General features: G+C 27.3%; 2 protein-coding genes across 3 annotated transcripts in view; both read left to right on the forward strand.

Moving 5' to 3' along the window:
* The window catches only part of LOC129988491 (acetoacetyl-CoA synthetase-like), a 31,437-nt gene extending 18,369 nt beyond the window's left edge, over positions 1–13,068 (forward strand). The window contains exons 10-18 of the mRNA XM_056096731.1: positions 1,550–1,627; positions 3,117–3,306; positions 6,402–6,524; positions 6,616–6,729; positions 7,871–7,996; positions 8,329–8,398; positions 10,215–10,273; positions 12,367–12,569; positions 12,682–13,068. Of these exons, the coding sequence (XP_055952706.1) occupies positions 1,550–1,627; positions 3,117–3,306; positions 6,402–6,524; positions 6,616–6,729; positions 7,871–7,996; positions 8,329–8,398; positions 10,215–10,273; positions 12,367–12,569; positions 12,682–12,816 (1,098 nt within the window). The 3' untranslated portion in view covers positions 12,817–13,068. The remainder of the gene's footprint in view (positions 1–1,549; positions 1,628–3,116; positions 3,307–6,401; positions 6,525–6,615; positions 6,730–7,870; positions 7,997–8,328; positions 8,399–10,214; positions 10,274–12,366; positions 12,570–12,681) is intronic.
* Positions 13,069–19,839: 6,771 nt separating this feature from the next.
* LOC129988365 (acetoacetyl-CoA synthetase-like) overlaps positions 19,840–21,238 on the forward strand; it is a 34,368-nt gene continuing 32,969 nt past the window's right edge. The window contains exon 1 of one of the 2 annotated variants that reach the window (XM_056096574.1): positions 19,840–19,941. The gene's annotated coding sequence lies outside the window, so the exon portion shown is untranslated. The remainder of the gene's footprint in view (positions 19,942–21,238) is intronic. The other variant, XM_056096575.1, reaches the window with a different exon arrangement.

Consider the following 21,238-nt stretch of genomic DNA (forward strand, 5'->3'; position numbering starts at 1 on the left):
CCCTTACACGACGATTCTTCGGTGGAATCGGGTCTCGAACCTGAAACCCTCCGGTTCTTAAGCCTAGACTTACCACCAGGCCACCGCGGCATCAAGCGTGTTGACTTTTTACGTTATCGTATTCAAATGCGCATGATATAAGAAACAGGTGAATCTCACGGAAATGATTTCTTCAAGAACTTGATAGAAGTCTGTTTGTGTGTTTTGTTCTGTGTATCGTTTACTTGTTTTTATGTGTTGTGTGTATGCCTCTTTTCATTTCAAACATTTTTGTAGTTTTACTTTTCATTTAAAAAAAGAAATCCACCTTCATCGATCCGAAAAATGTAATGTGATAACATTTTATTAGTTCCTTTCATTTTTAAATTACCGTGGTCATCGATAATTTTTCGAAAATTCAGAAAATTATTACACTTAAAATCCTTACAATTTTATGGTCAAAATTCTTACTACTTTAATACTTTCTATTTCTTTCATAGTTGGTTCCACCATCGGAAAGAATATTTTACAGTCATCTGTATTGGACGGAGTCCGTGTGTCGCGTCGGAGGTCCCGGAGCTTGGCGACAAACTTGGCGACCATTTGGCGACTTGGCGATGAATTTGGTGACTTTGGCGCCAAAATTGATTATACCTGAAACATCGAGAATTTTCCCGATCCGTCCAGCAGGAACCGAGATACGCCTCGAACGTTCCTGATTGGTTGAGAGGCTTCTAGCCTCGCCCCCTGAGACCTATAAAAGGAGGCGGCTGCGGCTGCCAGGGTCATCGTAGTCGGAAGCGACGATAAAGAACTGGCCTTCCAGATATAAGTGGAGCAGCGATGGAGTGAAGCTAGTGCTGAACTAAGCTGTGTGCTACTGTCTGCAGTAGAGTCTGTTGTATGCTGCTGTTTATGCTGTTTTGTATGTTGCTGTGTATGCTGTTGTATGCTGCACGTCTCTGCTGAAGATAATCGTCTTCTGTGCTGTATATAGTTGTCGTCTTTGTGCTGTCCTGTGTGTCTTCGTGTAAATAAACGTCGTTGTTTTATTTTCTACTGCCGCCTGGTGATTGAGCGTTCTTCACACCATATAACCCCCACTATCCAAACGAACCCCGGAAATTTCGGAACAATATATATATATATATATATATATATACGAAAATTATTCATTTGCTAGAAAAAAATAAATTACATAGATTTAAGAGTTCTATAATACGATTTATGCTCCATTTATCGTTTTTATTTAATAGTAATTAGTAATGATTTATGATTTATTATAACTCGATACTTATAAATAACATATATTTAAAGCAATTTCTTCTATAAATCCAATGAATCTGCACAGATTAAATGAACAAAACGCCTCTGTAATTCGAGAATAATTCATTTGTTAGAAAAAATTATTCACAAAAATTTAATAATTCTATAGCAGGATGTCTGCTTTATTTATCATTTTAAAATAAATATAATACCTTTAACAGAATATAATACGATGAATATAAATAACGTATTTAAGTTAATTATTTACTTTTGTAAGAATCTAACTCTTATGTCTTCATTCCAGTTCATTTTGGCAATATTTAGAGATTTCTCGATGCACTTGGACGGTGGGGAGGATAGTGTCTGGTTTTCTTCTTCCCCTGTAAGTAAACAATGAAATGGAAGCAATAATATTTCAAATAATATCTCTAAAAAATGCAACATTTGAAAAGTTTGAGAAGTTTATTGGAGAAACTAGGGAAAGTTAATAATAATAATTCATTTAACATTTCTCTACTCTTTTAATTTTTAACATTATAAATGGATTTGATTTTAAAATATGTGCACTATACTAAATGGACATCTGGTTTGAGAGTAAAGTAAATATATATCATGATATCACTTAGGGTGATGTCTAAAATAAAGATAGGAATACATGGTTCATTTTTAAATGAACTTTCAAACAATTTCTTTAATAAGAAACGACTAATAAAACGATTACCGATAATGTATCAAAAATCAAAATGAAATATTGTTAACGTAATCTCATCTAAATAATCTAAATTATATGAGTTGGCATAGTGGGAATATGATTATTCCAACCTTAAACCTCCCTTCAGTATGCTACGCTCATGCAACGGAAGTGCAGTAAATATTAAAATGTGCGTTTATAAACTTTGTCTTAAGTTTTAATGACTTGACTTTTTCTGTAAAAAATTAAACCACTTAAAGTGATGTTCATTACAACATAAAAAAATTATCACTTCAACCATATTAAAATCTAAGCAATATTTTAACTCATCATGCATTTTCGAGTAAAATTCAAATTCATAGAAAAATGAAATTTGCATTAGAGTTCTTACATAAACATTCACCTAAACGCCATTCCAATGTATTTATTGAATGGAGTCGACAAATGCTAAATATAGTTGTCACACAAATTACTGTATCGCAGTTTCAGAAAATCATCTGGGGTTTAATCTCAAAAATTTCTGTTGTTATTTTAAATCTATCGAGCTGATGATGATAATCCTTGTCATTTTTAATAATAAATTTTTTGTAACTCTTTTAGAATATACTTTTGCCTATTTTCATGCTAAATTCATATAGCTCGTAAGAATAAAAGAAATCTCTCTAAAAACTTAAAAATTTGACTCTATAGTTGAGAGATTGACTCAGAAAGCTCTTTTTCACTTAATTATTAAAACACGTTTATTATTCAATTTTTTAATATGAAACTCACTCTAGAATTACTACAAAAATCTAGGCGAAGAGTTACTAAAACAAATCAAACTAGAATCATGCCATTAACTATCTCTTGATTGTGAGATGACCATTCGGCCATGGAGAGTCGACTGTCTGTTTTCAATATGGCAATATCATTTATTTCTACACATTATAATTTTATCCCAATGCTTTGTTTAAAAATAGAATAGGTAGTTATTAAGAATTTGTTAGGACTTATACAGTTACCTTTATTGGTTAAGTAGAGCAAAGTCGTAGTATTGTTAAGTTGCTGTTAACGAAAAAGCAGTCTGGTAAAATTGAAATTAATAATTATATAAAAATTTAAAATTTTCTTAATAATGAGAGAGTTCACTAAAAATTACCGATGTATGATTTACTATTTTAATTTGCTTTCTTCGTTCTAGGTTGGCTGGGTATCGTGGAATTGCTATGCCTGTCTTCTATTCTTTGGTGCAAGAATTGTTCTTTTCGAAGGATCAGCTTTTTTCTTAAGTCCAACACATTTTTGGGATTTGATAGACGAACACAAAATGACACACCTGTTCATTCCAACCAGTGTTCTCGACGAATATCAAAAGAGAGGATATATTCCAAGCAAGTTGATTTACGTTTAAAATTTTTGCACTGAAACAATTATTATAGATGTACAAAGATAACCTTTTATAAAGTGAAACTAAGTGAAATAAGAAATTCATTTGTCGATTTTTAATTTTTGGTTTAAATTTGTGAAAATTCTTGATGTAAAGCGATGATTTCGTTTTGTTTGTTTTAAGAATCTCACAAATAGGCTTTTAAATTGGACAAACTGTCTTTCTGACAAGCAATGGCGTCGCTCTTTAGGTAAATTCTGTAGGAAAATTACCTAATGCAGTGGTTCTCCTGAACAAGACCTCCGAAAAAAAATTTCAGTTTTTCACCGATCATGGTCCCTAAAACCCAAAACCCCCCTTCGTTCAAAGGTAATATAATATGTGCATAACGTTTTGCCCATGTTGTCTTGTAAACACGAGTTTTTTTGTTTAGTAATTAGTAATTTTAGAGTAATTTTGTTTCAATTTTACCTGGCTTTGAATGCGTTGTTAGAAATGTAAATATCTCGGCCAAGTTCGCAAATAGCCTATCAAACTATAAATTTCCTAATATTGAAGACAGAAAAATAAATCTAGTTAGCCAAATTAGCACTTCATTAAGACGAACAACTTTTGTATTTAAAGTTTTTCAATAACTGCAATATCTTAGAAGGTAGAGGTTGAAAAGTTATTTTCAAGCGTTAATTTTGACTGTTTCTGACATCAACAATTTATGTTGCCAAATAGTAATTCAGATGTAAAGGAATCTACCTTTGACTTCCAGCTTGAAGAGAAGAATTTTTTAAATATATATTCTTATGATTTTTTTTCACCTAAAAATCTTTAAGACATTGTAGGAATGAGTTAATTATTTTAGCTTTAATTTATAGAAATTACGCCCATATGAGTGGAAAATGTGGATTCAAATTAGTTCACAAAATTGATACTTATTTTGAAAAATTTTGATTCTAAACCGCTTACAAACCTCAAATTCCGTATGACAACTCGTGAGCTCACTCACTGAATTAAAGCGAATTTCCTTTCTATTGTAAATGATCATAGTTCTTAAATTTTTTTTATAATATTTTTTCTATAATAAAAGACTAATGTTCTCATTCCTAGAATGTCCTTAGTTAATTTGTTATGGTGAATTATCATAATCATGATAATATGATGATCATACGTTTCAACACAATATAACTATTTTTGGACTTCTTACCATTAAACTCCATTTCCAGCTTTATAACTAAATTAAATTTCTAATTGAATCTATATATACAGTTTAGTATGCCACTATTCTTCCAAGATTAAATTATTCATAAAGTATGCGCATATTTTTATACAAAACCATTCACTCATCTTCTAAAGAGTTATAATGTAATCAATATATCCGTTTAATAACTTTTACGAATGACCATTTAATAACTTTTAAACGATGGCAAATGTATTAAATGTTTAATGAAAAGTTACTCTTAGACTTAAAGCTGTTGAAAAAAATTTATTTTGAATTTACAGCAAATTGTGAGCATAGTTTTTTCATTATTAATGATCTTCTGAACCAGAAGACTTCAATAATGTGCAGTGCCACAATGATTGCTGAGGACAATTGGTTCAGTATTCATTATTCAATGGTGGTAAAACTCTTCAAAATGATGATGTTTTTCTAAGTATATGCTAAATTAAAAAAAAATATTTAGATTTTTCTTTCGAACTCATCAAAAATAGCTCGGCATTAGATTTAAAAGTTGGATAACCTGTTCCGTCTAAGAAAACAGTTTGTTAGAAAATTAAGTTAGAACTGGAAATGAAAATTTAATATTTTTGGTTGACTTTCCTCATTAGAATTTTTCAATACAACCTTTTTAGATCGCAACAGATTGCCAATTTTTATATCTGCAAATTCTTTAAAGCTAAATAGCTAATAACAAAATATGTAAGAATAATAAGTAAATAACTATAATAAACATATCTACTATGCCAAATAAAGAAATTTATTCGCACCATTTATCTCCATTTATTCACACTTAAATAAGACATATTGCTCTCAAAACGAACTGTGTATGATGTATTCTGATATGCCTAATATCATCTGTATAATTAACAGAAAAAACAAAATTTTCAATATTATTTGTGTTTGAAGTAGAACAAAATTTGTTGGCCTGCATTAGAATGCATATAAAAAGATGGACAAATTAAAACCAAAATTATTAATTTTTCTTCGATAAAAGATATCTGTAAATATAAAGGCTTCAAAACGAAATAGGGAAAAAATATAAACTATTAATAATTTAATATATTTAAAATATTCTACTAATACTATCTATGACATTTCATCCTCCCATGAAAGTAAAAAATAAAAAAAGAACTTAGCAACCATAATGTTTTTACTAATTTTGCGAATCAATTTTTACTACTTTTTCATTTTACAAACAAATTATAAAATCGTAGAAAATTCTAAACAAAATACATTCTTTTAGAAATGTTTGAAAGAAAAGAATTTTGTTTTTGTTAGTTTGCTTTAGTACAAATGTACAGGGTGTCCCAAAAAAATGTATACACATTTTAGCAGCTGATAACTAAGTTATTTCTTCTTTCTTTACTGACTGAACCCATTGAACCGAGTGATGGCAGACAGACTTGAATTTGAAGAAAGGAAATTTATTCTAAAATGCTACTGGAACTATGAAAATGCAGTAGAAGTGCAAAGACAGTTTAAGTGGGAGTTTAACAAAGAACCACCTACACGAGTTACCATACGAATTATACACGAGTTACTACACGAACTAGAGATAAGTTTGAAGCTGATGGAACTGTTCAGGATGTCCATAAACCTGCAACAGTTGTTCAATTGAGGGCAACCATTGAACATGAATGTACGAATATCCCAAGGGAATTGTTCCATCATGTGTGCTTTTCCATCGCTTCGCGTTGTCAGCAGTGTCTGGAGCAGAACGGACATCAGTTTGAGAACATGCGATAACAAGACAATAGAATGATATTTGTAGAATCTTTTACATGTTGAAAATTATTCGAATTATAATAAACACCAAATTTACAATTATTTAAAGTGTGTATACATTTTTTGGGACACCCTGTATAAAAGAGAATTATTTTTTTTAGCAAAGAATCATAGCTTGGACTCCTTAAAGGTATTTTTAGTTGGCGGAACAGTTGCAAAGCCCCAAATTTACGATTTTGTGTATGAAAAGGTGAAAAAGAATGTCCTTTTTGCGTCTTCTTTTGGTAAATAAACTTCTCTTTCTTTTTAATTTTTTATTTTACTCATATTTCTATCTATATTCATCTTATATTTACTTTATTTTTTTAAATTTAGGTTCAACTGAAACTATTGGATCAGGTTTTATAGCCGACGTCACGTTGCCAGTTCACAAAGGAGAAATCCCCGCTTTCAGTCTAGGTGTTAGTGTAGAGACTGTTGACGATAATGGTAGTAATTTAATAATTATTCGACTTTTTATTATTCCGACAAATATTCTACGAAATAATTTGTTCAAAATTTCAGATTTTTGTTCAAAATTTATTCTGAAGAAGAAAAAAAATGCAGAAATAATTACATTACTGAAATATTTCTGTTTTATCAATCACAAAACCATTTATCAGTGGATTTTATCTCAGAAAACTATTTTATTGTTAATAATAAAATTCTTAAATTAATAAATATATTGCGTTGGATTTTTTACCAATTACTTAATCAGCAACTATTATTTAAATATTGTTTTTCAATATTATGCAACTATTATTATTGTTACAACTGTTATTTATTCAACTATTTATTTAAATAATACAATTCATAGATAAATTATACAATTAATTGAATTAATTGTATAATTTATTTATGAATTATACATATTAATTTGATTTCAAGGACTTATAAAAAGTTAAAAACAAATTCTTATAAGACAGGTTTGACATTTTCTAAATTAATGCTCCGAGAAGTCAGAATTTTATAATTTACTTGACAAAATTCAGCATCATAAACAATATTTGAATTCAAAAAGAGAAATTGTTATAAATCATTTAATATAAATTAATAAGTACAAAATAAATATAAAATGAAATAAAAAATAATGTGAATTTTGAATATAAAAAAGCAAATGTAATAATGAATAAATAAAGCAAAGCAAGAAAATACTGCTTCAAAAATAAATCATGTAAAACAAAACATCTCGATTCTATTTGACATATATAATGGAAATTTCGGAGCAATTTTTTTTTATATAAGTTTAGAAATATTTCCTACTTTATCAGAAAATTAACATTAAATCATAATAAATAATTAATAATAAATAATCACTTTCCAAAATAAAGGTTCAATGACAAATCTTATCATTTAACAGTTTCAATAAAATGGAAAGTAAATTGAACTTGAAAGTCCGAAAGTTGATAAAATTTTGCATGCAAAAATTTTGTTTGCATTAAAGGGACAAAAATAAGCACATATCGGAATTTCACAAGTGTTAAAAAATGTATTTCACGCAAAACTGGTTACTTAATTTGTTTCCAAAATATATAATTATGAATTATTTTATAATTTGAATTATTTAATTGTGAATTATTCCTCTTTTTAGGTAAACCTGTGTTTGGTGAAATGGGAGAGATTGTTATAACAAAACCAATACCGAATCTGGCTTTAGGTTTGTGGAAAGACAAAGATAATTCTTTATATCGAGAGAAATACTTTTCCAAATATCCAGGTATATGAAACAATAAAATAATAAACATTCTTTTTCAAAAGTATGTAATAATTTACATGAAAAGCTCTATTTTAATCTCAGTATATGATTCTTGAATAAAATGCTATAATCTTAATAAATTCTATTTATAAAGGAATATCCAAAGAGTAATTTACAAATTTAATGAGCAACTTATTATTTACAATAAAAAGTTGTCTCACAAAAAACACATTTGTTAAACAACATGCGAGGAAGTTTGAAGAAGACAACTCCCACCTTTTTTTTCCTTAAAACAAATCATAGGATTTTGAAATGTATTATTTAGCTTTTATACATTGGCTTTTCTATTCTAGGAAAATTTGCTACTAATGACTATGGAATAATAAATCCATTCACTAAAGGTTTAATTATTTGTTGTCGAAGGTAAGAAAGCATTTTTAGTTAATCCGTATTATTGGATACAAAATAAGTTTTCAAATACTTTTGGAGTTTTAATGCATAAGACTTTATTGATTTACTAATTAATTGATTTCTCAAATCTCAAGTATAGAAAAGAGAAAATATTATAAATGTCTAAAAATTCGATTTTTAAACTTTGCTAAATTTTAGTTTATACAGCTTTAAACTCGAAAAGTAGTATTTTTTATGTGTCGAAAATTTATATATATTTTTTATGAATCTATTAAGTCGAAAACGTGATGAGTTAAATGGTAGAACTTGAATATACGGATTTTCAACTGAAACTGTAAAATGCTGAAAAATTTTGAAGGAAAAAACTTGCAAAAAAAATTCTATCTGTGTATTAATCGTTATGCATGCGGACGCAACTCCGAAATGTATTAAGATAAACGTTTTGAGTGTCAACTGAAATATGGGAAGGGGGTTTGGTTTGGTTTTGGTTATATTAACGTCCCGTTTGAAGCAACACTAGGGCTATTTTGGGACGGACCTCGTCATTTTGAACCATGGTCAGATGACGAGGACGACACCTGAGCTGGCACCCCCCTCTCCACACCACACCACACCACACCACACCAGCGGGAGGACGTTTGGTCATGACGGATTTAACGTGCAACAGACCCCTTTACACAACGGTTCCTCGGTGGAATCGGGTTACGAACCTGAAACCCTCCGGTTCCGAAGCCGAGACCTTACCACCAGACCACCGCGGCCCTCTATGGGAAGGGGGAATAACATTTTTATTAGAGAGTAAACAAAAAATTTTCATGAGATTACTTCCATTGATTAAGATTCAACCAAATCTTTATAGTCTAAAATTGTTGTTGATAATCAAATATTGAATTAATATTAGAAATAAAAATGTTAAGTATCTGCTAAGAGATTTGAAATGATCAATGCAGACATATTTAATTTCCAAAAGTATTATTTACTTAATTTCCTTATTTGTCGTCATTGTCCGTGATAAAGTGACTTCCGCATTCAATTCTTCTACCAAAAGTCAAAAAGGAAAGGATTTATCATTTTGGGGGATTTAGATTATCTCTACACAATATTTAAATAATCTAAGTGTGAGAAATTCAGTTTAGTTTAGTTATATTAACGTAAAGCAACACTAGGGCTATTTTGGGATGGACCTCGTAATTTTGAACCGCGGTCAGATGACGAGGGCGACACCTGAGCTGGCACCCCCTTCTCCACACCACACCAACGGGAGGACGTTTGGCATGACGGATTTAACGTGCAACAGACCTCCTTACACGACGGTCGTTTCTTCGGTGGAATCGGGTCTCGAACCTGAAACCCTACGGCTCACAAGCCGAGACCTTACCACCAGGCCACCGCAACCTTACTTAGTGTCAGAAAATGCCCGGAATGTAACAGAAAATCAGTTGTAATCCTTCACAAAGCAATATCTCATTATTTGAATTAATTTCGACTAAAAATAGCTTTATTTTGAAATAACAATTGATTTAACTAAAATCAAGAATAAGAATTTGAGAAATTGGAAAATCATTATAATGAAATTTATTCCAAATAAGCTTATCTTTTTCACAAAAGCAGTTTAAGGCTGGTTTTCTTCTCATAATTATTATTAAAATCAGAGGATATCTAATTTAATTATAGATCAAAATAGACTTTAAAAGAGTAAATAATTCATTTTTTTAAATGAATATGCTTTTAAATAGAATAAATTTATGAAAAAAAAGAGATTAAATTTTGTTTCTTGCAAATTATAATTCCCCTTTTAAGTTATTCTTATAAATTTATTTTTTCATAGTGATGAAACATTGAAACAAAGAGGTTGCCGTTTTGGAAGTTCAGAAATTTATAACGTCGGTGAGTACAAAAATAATTTATAAATTGAAACATATGACTGAACTTTTGCTCTGTTATAAAAATATGCGTTATAAAAAATCTTAAGATCTTAATCTTAGCATTTTTTTTTTTCATATTTCCTCAGACCAGGGCCCGATTTAGCCTAATTGGGTCCCGGGGCAAAAACTTCTTTGGGGGCCCCCTCTGCTTCACTACTTCAATAATAAAGAACGGTGCATAGAAGTGCATAGAACTTGTCTATGATATTTTTTGTTAAATAACATTAGAGCGAAATGCAGCTAAATTTTAGCAATTACGATGGCTCAATGAAACCTATCAGAAGCCCTTATTTTTGTAAAAATATCGTATTTTGCGATATGTAAAAATACAGGCTTTTGATTGGTTAAATGTTCGCGTCGTAATTGAGAAAATTTAGCTGAATTCTGCCCCAAAAAACCATGGATTTACGAAATATAGATTTTTTTTTGTGTTTATACGATAGATTAATGAAGACGTTAATATAAAACTGACGGATTTTACTTTATAATGATACTTTGTTTAAAAAAAATTCATTAAAGAAGAAAACGTAAAATAAACTTTCTATTCGATTTGCCCCCCTCAATCTGATGCGGGTGCCCTGGGCAACTGCCCCGTATGTCCCTATCTTACTCAGGCTCTGCCTCAGAAAGAAATATTTTTTACATATTTATAATTAGTAATAAAAAAAATAAGCAAACAATTATTCACAAATTTCAACGCGATTACCGATTTATCAAATACTAAGGAAAAAACACTAGAATTCCAGTAGAAGTTATAATAAACTTAATAGTAATAATTATAATTAATAGTAATAGAAAATACTATTACACAAATATGAACGTTGAATTTGAATAAATCCATTTTGAAAGTAAAATTGAGTAATATTTTCAATTTATGAATAATATTGTCATTAAATATCTAAGGAATTGTCAGTAAAAGTTCCTAAATAGCTAATAGATTGCAAAATAGTTTATCCTGGGAATATAATTATTTTGTGTTGTCTGAATTTCTACTGAGTTACATATTTAAATTTAACGAATTAATTAATTTAAATTCTTATGAATCCTCGGTCGCCATTTTTTGCCTTCAAATCATTTAAAATGAGGATTACTATTTTAATACAATTAACCTATTTAGTGTTAAATTTTTTTTAAAAAAACTTGGCACTTTAATACATTTTTCTACTACATAAATTCCATGATAAAGGGATTTTTAATTATTATCCTTCAGTATTCAATCGTTAAAATAATTTTTAATTTTTAATTATACAAAACCTTCTCGGTATTAATAGAAAGTTTTCAGTTATAGAAATAAATTGTTTTACATAATAATTAAAACTAATTCTTATTTCCTGGCTTCAAATATTATAAAAATAGATTTACTTAACCCTCATCGTGGCAAGATTGCTTTTTTGAAGGAAAGCAAAAAAATGTATATAGGTAGCTTCTTTACGCTATAAAAAAACATCAAAAAATAAATAAAAAAAATCGTTTAATAAAACTAAGTTAAAAATTATTTTATAGTGGTAGTATATTTTTATAAAGTTGTATGTATGGTATACTATACAAAATGAACATAAGAGTTAATATATGATTTGTATAAGGGTATACAAAGTATTTAAGGGTTGCAAAAATATAAATCTTTTCAATAAATCCTTTTATTTCAGAGTAGGGTATTTTTTTCTTACATTTTTATATAAAATGTAGCTCTTACAAAGGGAAAAATTTAAGATATATGAATTGTATTTTAGAAGTTTTGGTACACAATAGAGGTAATTAACAATGCCTTCCCAGGTCTCCCCAAAATTTATGATTTTCTGTAGTTTTCTTTCAAAATTTTGTTATAAATAAAGCTTTGAATGGTAATTTAGATTTTTTTTATCATATTTATTTGCTAATAAACGTCTTTTATTGCAAGTAATGTTCTTATTTAATGTTCATGTAGAATAATTTTTAAAAAATGATTTTGCGTGTTTTGCAAACTAACCAGACTCCCTGAATATTTCTCTTATGTAAATGTAAAGACCGGGAAGACCACTTTAAATTTTAACTATGTTTTTCGATCTTTTTTTTTAGTGGACACATTTCCAGAAGTGAGAGACAGTCTTTGTGTATCTCAGTATAACGAGAAAATGGATGAGAGAGCAGTCTTGTTTCTGAAGATAAGAGAAGGTTACAGTTTCAGTGATGAACTAGTCAGCAAAATTCGGGAAGCTATTGCCCGTGAGCTCACTATTCGTCATGTACCTGATGTGATTCTTGAAATAAAGGACATACCTGTAAGTCATAATTTTTTGTGCTTCACCAGTTTTTATAGTTTTTTTTATTTACTTGTTTTTGTATTTTATTGAAAATTGTTATTATACATCAAAATTTTTATTTCTTTTTCAGTATAACATTAATGGCAAGAAATTGGAAATCATCGTAAAGAAAATAATCAATAATAGACCTTACAATGCTGAAAATATCAACAACACAGAGTCTTTGAAGTATTATCAGAACATTCCACAGCTCCAAGGATTTTGATATATAAGTTGGTACAATTAATAAAGAAAGCATACTTATAATATTTCTCTTTAACCGAGAATATAAGAAAATAATTATCTCCTTATAGTTTTATTCAAAACAAAACTCATCTTAAAATCTTGTTGAAAATCTAAAAGTCTTTTACAATTTGATTGTTTTCTTATTCTCATAACTGTTTTTATGTAATACCATTAATAGTTTTATTACTCGAGTTGTATTGTTTGATGCTCTTATTGCCGAAGTATTCATTATGTGATAACTTTCATACTTTTTATAAACAAATAAATGTATAGCAAAATGCATTTTTTATAAAATAAAAATATTTGTACATTATAAAAAACTGGCTCATTCATTTAAATATCTTGACTTTTTAAGTATTATAAATTATTTATAAAAGTGCTTAAAATACTTTAGAATCTTAATGCAATTTATAGTTAATTTAATACAATCGAATATTTAGTATATTTCTAGAAAATTGTTCTTGGTTTATTAGAGTTTTAAAAAAAATGCAAGTATAATATGAAACTATTACGAATTAAATTTTTGGAATACTTTTGCAAATTATTTTTAACTTCAATAAATAAGCAACCTTTTTGCTGAAACGAAATATGTTTTTTTTTAAATATGACTACAGAAAATCGAATTCTTAACATTAAATTTTTATGTGTACTAAATAATATTTTTTTATAAATTATGCAATATCTCCCAAGAATTATTCAATAAAAAAAAAATTTTCTGATTTATTATCAAATTCATTTTTACCTTCAAAAAGAATTAAATGCTGAAAATAATATTTTATTTCAATCGATAAATGTACTCGTGAAGACAATTATGAAATCCTTCGACCCTATAAATCATATTCAGCAAAAGGACTTTTAACAATATAAACGTTTCAATCGTCTCAGATTATGCCCGATAGAGTTATAAAGCTTTGAGTGTCCTTATTTTAGGACAATCAAAAATTTATTTATTTTTGTTAATCATTCTTGGGAAAAGTCCATGCCCTGAATAGCAATTTTTTTTTTGTTAAATAATCAATGCAGATATTTTAAATCGTATATTTTTATGGTACAGAGACATTCAAATTTTCATAACTCATTAATTGCAAAAGTGAAATATTAGAGTCTCAAGAATATTTTATTAAATATGACTCACAGTGCAGAGGATCGATATAAAAATTTAAAATTTTTAATTCATCAGATCATTTATTGATTGAATTTACATAAAATAAAATTATTTATCACATTTAAACCGTTTTGTGACAGATGTATCTTTATTATTAAAGGTTTACTACGTAATTGTAGGATCCAGGTTAAAGTGGTTATCCTGTTTATATTACACTATGATTGCATTAAATAAAATTGAATTAATAATACAACTATTTTAAATTTTCGCAGAAAATTTTTTCTCGTATACTTTTTTTAAGAAAATATAGCATTTCATAATTATTCTATTTCATACAAGCACCTGCCGAACATTGACCTTTTCTTAGTTCAGTTTGAAATATTCTTTAACTAAATCATTCAATTTCAGTTTTTGTCAACGTGATGGCAACGCGCTGAAAAAACTAATTTTCCCAACGCACTAATAATGAGCTCATGCAAGCTAAATTTTATTTCCATTTTGTGCGAAATAAATTTTGGAAAATATAATTAAAACATCTTTTTAAGAGCTTCATTGAAAATATAAATAATTTATAGGTTAGAACATGGGTATCATTGAAAAGATTTTTTTTTAACTTTCAGTTGATGTAAAAATCAGTTTTGTGTTGCAAATTTTCAGAGGAAAAACTCCGGAATTTTGCTTAATTTTTAATTAATGAAAATTCTAATTAAAATTTCAAAAAATAGCTTTGAGGTGCACATTCCCATCTTCCAAAGTACATAAGGGCCAAGTCTGTTATTTCTCAGTTATATCGTCTTGCATGTACAGAGCCCAAACATATACGTACAAACAAACATATATGTCTCTAATAATCAGCCGTGGTATAAATTCTTCAAGATGGAGAATGGAAAGATCTAAAATCGTGCGCTTTTATAGAAGAGCGATATTCAAATTTTCATAAATAATCAGTTTTAGTGATTGATTTAGTTGACTGGAATTCAACTTTTTTTTTAAATATTAGTATCTCAAAAATATTTTGTAAAATATGATTCACAGAGCAGAAGATCTATGTAAAAATTTAAAATTCGTAATTCATCAGAACATTTATTGACTGTAGTTACAGGAAATATAATTATATACTTCATTTAATCAATTATGTTAACAGATATATGTTCATCATTAAACGTTTAAAAAGTAGCTGTTGGGTCCTGATTAGAGTGGATATCCTGTATATATTAAACCGGATTTGTCTTAAATTAAACTGATTGATTAAATAAATAATATAGATATTGTAAAAAGTCATAAAAATTTACTTGAATTTATTTTTATAAAATATTTTAAATTTATTTCATTTTATGCGTGCTGAAAATTGCACTTTGCTAAATTTAATTTCCAGTAACATTTAACTTATTTTTTTAAATTTGAGCTGCTGTCAATGTGATGGCAACAACACGTTGATAATAGCCATTTTTTTCCCATACACGCGAAACGTGCTCGTGCAGGTTAAATTTTATTTTGTATTAAATAAATATTTGAAAAATGTAATTAAAATGTTTTTAAATTCATTGAAAATATAAACTTATAAATTAAAATATTGGTAGTACTAAAAAGTTTTTTTTTTTTTTTTTTTTTTTTTTTTTTTACTTGATGTAAAAATTATATTTTGCGATAAAATTTCCGAAAGTTATCATGAAAAAAAATCGTTCGCTTAATTTTCAATTATTTAAAATTCTAATTAAAAATTCAAAAGAATCGCTCCAAGATACACATTTTCGACATTCAAAATATATATGTGCCAAATTTGGTAGCAGTAAATCAAATGATGTGGCCTGCTGAACACCAACACACACACCTCCATCTTTATTATAAGTACAGTTATTCAAATCAACCTAGGTTACAATATATATAAACAAAATTTCATACGATATCAGGCGGAACAAAGATTCTTCCTTCTAATCAGGACGCTTTATCATATTACTACTACTGCGTCTGTATAAAAAAATAGATAGCTTTAATGCTGGATTAATGTCATTGAACTGCTGAATCAGCTGAATACGTTTTAGATTTCGAATGAAGGTATTATTATTGTTTAACCCTTTAAAGGGCCATTTTTTTCTAGCCATATTATGTTAAAATATTTTTAGGCTTGAAATTAGAATAAGAAAAGGGATTCATTTAGCTTATTAGATAAATTTAATTTGATTCATTAATTAATTTGGTTAATTAACAAGTAAGTAACAAATCAAGACACATCATTTTGTCTGAAATAAAGAACTGAAGCATCTAAGTTTATGACTTACTAAAAAAATTTGTCAGAACTTATGCCAAGCTACATAAATTCATACAAAGATTGATAAATTTGATGGGAAGCATACTTCCCACGGACCTAGAAAGGGTTAAAACAAAGAAAACTAAAACTCATGCGTAAATTTCTTTGGAAACAATTCAAATTTGTAAAAATTTGTGATACTTATTAGCTTACTGTAGAGTATAACATGGTGAAAATTTTCATCATGTGTTCACAGGTTTGTCAAATGATTTGCTTAAAATTTTAACAAATAAGGAATATATTATCTAGTTCCTGAATTAAAAAATAGGCTTTATTTCTATCCATTCTTTAAATGTTGGCCTTCAACTGAAAAATAACGAAATATTTTCTATATTGTTTTTTACATTATGAAGCACTAAAACAACCGTAAAATATTTCTAAATGAATAGATTATTTATTCTCTCTTACAGGAACTGAAAAACATATTGCGAAGCTTTTATACTAAATTTGAACAAAAAATTTGCATTAGATCTTGATTTATTAAGATGTTTGTAAGAAAATTCTATCACATTTTATATTTGAGAAAAAAAGATGTAAAACAGCATAAATACGTAGGTAAATGTTAATATAAAAATCAGTTTAACTTTAAAAAAAAAGACTTAAAAACAAAATTCTTATGGTTTTACAAAAAATCCTATTCAAATACTGAGAATATTAAATAAAAAGAATTCGAGGTTTCGCAAAAAATCTTTTCAATGAATTCACCTATTTGAAATCAGATGGATTAAAATAGTGAGCTAAAAGACAATGAGACAATAGATTCTTTGTCATTTTTCCTTCTTTATATCTATTTTTTTTACCATTTCTTATTACTTTTTTTTATAAATTATGCTCTTCTGACTGTTTTTCTTCTTGAATAAGTTATATGTAATCTTGTTTCTTCTTAGATGCCGCAAAATTTGCGTGCTTTAAGGCAAATGATGCAACATCTGATCCCACTAAGAGAATTTTTACTAATAATTTGAATTATTTTACTTGCCTTGTTTCTTGTTTATTTTTTATTTTAATTATATTTTGGATACATTCCTAGAAACCTTTTTTCTGTGACCACAGAAAGTTTTTATTTCAAACGTGCCACAACCATTGCTGAGTTATATTATGTTCTATCAGTAGACCCTCTTTTAATTACTATTTGTCAAATTATTCTAATGAGAAATCCGCCAACTAATTTGCATTTTTATACATTATGCTCTTCAGACAGTTTTTCTTCTTGAATAAGTATATGTAATCTTGTTTTAAAGAAATTTTTTATTAATACATTAGCAGATATTTCTTGCATTTTTAAATTTTAATATTGAACATCGGTTGTTGGTAAATTCATTACATAATCTTATTTTCAACTCTTCTTTTTATTCTAGTTATTGCCATCACATAAAAAAAACCGAATGGAAATTATATTTGCTTTTCTTATTGTTAAATTTGGAAATATAAACTTCGGTTCAAATTTATTAATGAAGTACTTAAGTGAATTATTAATGAAGTACTTAATGAATTCAAATTTACTTTATTAAATATTCTGCGCCAGTTCCCATTGCATTTAAATGTTCCGATTTTTCTTTTCAAAAACACTATTTCTAATATAAGAACATGTAAACCAAATTTTACATGTTCTTATATTCAACAAACATGTAAAGAAATTTTATGCACCAAATAAAATAAATCATAAAAAATTATTCAAATTTGCAGTTTATCTTATTAACTTCAAACTTTCCAGATATAAATGATAATCTATTATGAAATTCTAGTTTCGAAAAAGATATCCAATACGAATGAAAGATAAAATCGGCTCAAAATTGCAGAATAATAACAAAAAACAATCGAATGTTACTCTAACAATTGAAGTCAAATAATCAATCATAAATCTGTTATTTTTTGACAATCTGGAAATCACAGAATCAATTTTTTTATTGATTATTAATATTTCACAAGCATTATGTAATAAAGTTTCACTGACATGTGAACTGATAGCTTAACTTGAACTTAATATTTACTATTGTAAGAAACATCGAATGAAGGCCGCTGTTGTAATTGGGTAATAATTAGCTATTTTACAGATTTCTGTTGTTCTTTGGATTTTTATAGCTGATAAACCAAGACAATACTGAGATGAGGTTTATATCATCTGATAATGCTTAATAATAAAGCACATATAAAATTATTTTTAAAAATGACAAAAAATTTAGGAATAAAGCAAATTATATATGAATATTCAGGCAGATTATAATGATAAGATACAAATGAGGAGATATTATCATATGCATATTTTAAAATAGCAAAAAATAATCGAAATTACTTGTACTCTGACTTTAAAAGTAATTAGAAGTGTGATTTCAAGTAATTAGAAAATGCTTCCTTTCTAATAGATATAATAAAATTAACTCTTAGAACTGTAAAACAAGTTCGTAAAGGAGGCATAGGTCGTGATTTTTGCTTTTCTTTTCCTTTTTAGTTAAATACATTTCACTCGCATTTTACCTGTTTCACCATCAAAATAAATTCATTTTTAAATCTTATCTTCAAACAAAGAAATTTTGAGTTCTCATCATATACATACTTTAAACTAGTAAAAAATAACCGTACTTATATTCTGATTTCAGCTTGAAAGCAATTAGAAGCGTGATTAGAAATATAATTATTACCTTTAATAGAAAGAAAACAATTCTTAGAAGAATTGTTAAACGCGTTTAGAAAGGAGGCATTTTAGGAAAGGAAGAAAAGGTCATGATTAAGAGTTTGCATTTCTTTTCTTTTTTATAAACTACACAATTGTTTTCTTTAAAGCTGCATACTAAATTATCTTTCTCTTTTTATAAACTACACAGTTGTTGTTGTTGTTGTTTTAAAGTTCCATACTAAATTATCTTTCTCTTTTTATAAACTACACAGTTGTTGTTGTTGTTTTAAAGCTCCATACTAAATTTGCTTTCCCTTTTTATAAACTACACAGTTGTTGCTTTAAAGCTCCATACTAAATTTGCTTTCCCTTTTTATAAACTACACAGTTGTTGTTGTTTTAATGCTCCGTACTAAATTTGCTTTCCCTTTTTATAAACTACACAGTTGTTGTTGTTTTAAAGCTCCATACTAAATTTACTTTCCCTTTTTATAAACTATACAGTTGTTGTTGTTTTAATGCTCCATACTAAATTTGCTTTCCCTTTTTATAAACTACACAGTTGTTGTTGTTTTAATGCTCCGTACTAAATTTGCTTTCCCTTTTTTATAAACTACACAGTTTTTTTTTAAGCTGCATTCTAAATATTCTTTCCCTTTTTTTATAACCTGTATACTTAAACAATTCCCAATTACAATAACTTTTATCAATCATATCAATAAAATGTATTGCTCAAGTGAAAGTATTACTAGATAAAGCAAAAATTTGAATCAAACGTTTAATCCTTTTTTTAGAACTGAGCATAAAAAACAGTTTAGTTAAAGAAAGAAAATCTGCTACCTAAAAAATGCAATTTGAGCAGTTTTAAACCAGTCATTTATCTTGGAAAAGTAGAGGAAAGATAAGTCATAGTAGAAAAAAGGCATTCGTCATTTATCAATGTTTCTCTTAGTGTCAACGATAATTTTTAAGATAAAAAATATCTTGAGAACAGGACTTTTATTTCCTCATTCTCAAATTTTATTTTCAATTGATAACCTTTAATCAATGAGAATAACAGGTGTATAGACGCAAAACGGTAAGTTGCAATCATTATTTTTTCCATTTTTAGAATATTTACAAAACAGTTCAGTGTCTGAATTTTAGTATTTAGTATTTTTAGTAACTTGTCTTAACAAATTAAAGAGAAAGAGATTAAGTTTTAAACATATTTTTAACATATTACATATTTTAATATTAATTTAATGTTTTTTACACTTAATTTTGTTTGAAAATTAAATTGTTTGAATTAAATCTTGTTTGAAGAAGTTAAATTTATTTTAAATTTTTATTAGCAAAATAAAATGTTTGTATTTTATTAGATAAAAATACTAAAAATATAGATAAAATCAACTCTTATTGAAATTTACTGTAATTTTAAGTTACATATACAAAGAAACTCGATTAATAAGTCAATAGCTCATGTACTTAATTCTCTTCAGTAGGTTATTTTGGTTATTTTGCTATTTTTTCAAAACATTCTGATTCATTTCATTGCAAAAATTCTTCATAACATTTTAAAATATTCCTTAGAACATTACCAAAAAACCATAAAAGAAATATTTTAAAGGACAGATATTATTAATTGAAAATCTAAAATCAACATTACCACAATCGGAATGAATCTGGACAAAAAAATTATTGCCTAAACAGAATAAAAAATTTATTGATAACTATTCAGAAATAAAAGAAAATCTATAATCAACTATTTCAAAATATTTAGACACTTAAATGTATATAGATTATTGAGCATTAAATAATTATAAATAAATTAGTAAAAAATGAAATAAAAATGATTTTTTACAATATCTTAAAAAAATATTTCAATTGACCCAATAACAAGAATTATGTGTTTAACAGAAACCTTGCTAATATTTCAACAAGAAAGTAATATGTATATATGTTGACCCAAGACAGTTATTGCAATAAAAATATTGCAATCCCAAAAAGTTATGAAATTGTTAAATTTAAAAATTATAGCAATATTTTAAAATTTATTAATGATGTTTAAGATATTATTATACTAATAATATCTTAACATAATTATGAAATCTCACATAATTATATCATCATAACATCATTTAAATGTGCATCTTTTTTCATTTAAAGTGTACAACTTAGATGTTTCTTGAATTCTGATTCTTATTATAATGTTGTTTTGAATGTTATCCTCTAAATAACTATTAAGAAGATATTACAATATGTAAGTGTACATAATAAATATCCCTATATCAAAAAATGTAAATATAAAAGTGTTAATGTTAGGCTATGAAATAAATCTATTATACATCTTTACTATATAAACCTAGATGTACTTCATGAAAATGGCATTTACA

Source organism: Argiope bruennichi, chromosome 10 (assembly GCF_947563725.1).
Source record: "Argiope bruennichi chromosome 10, qqArgBrue1.1, whole genome shotgun sequence".
Lineage (NCBI taxonomy): Eukaryota > Metazoa > Arthropoda > Arachnida > Araneae > Araneidae > Argiope > Argiope bruennichi.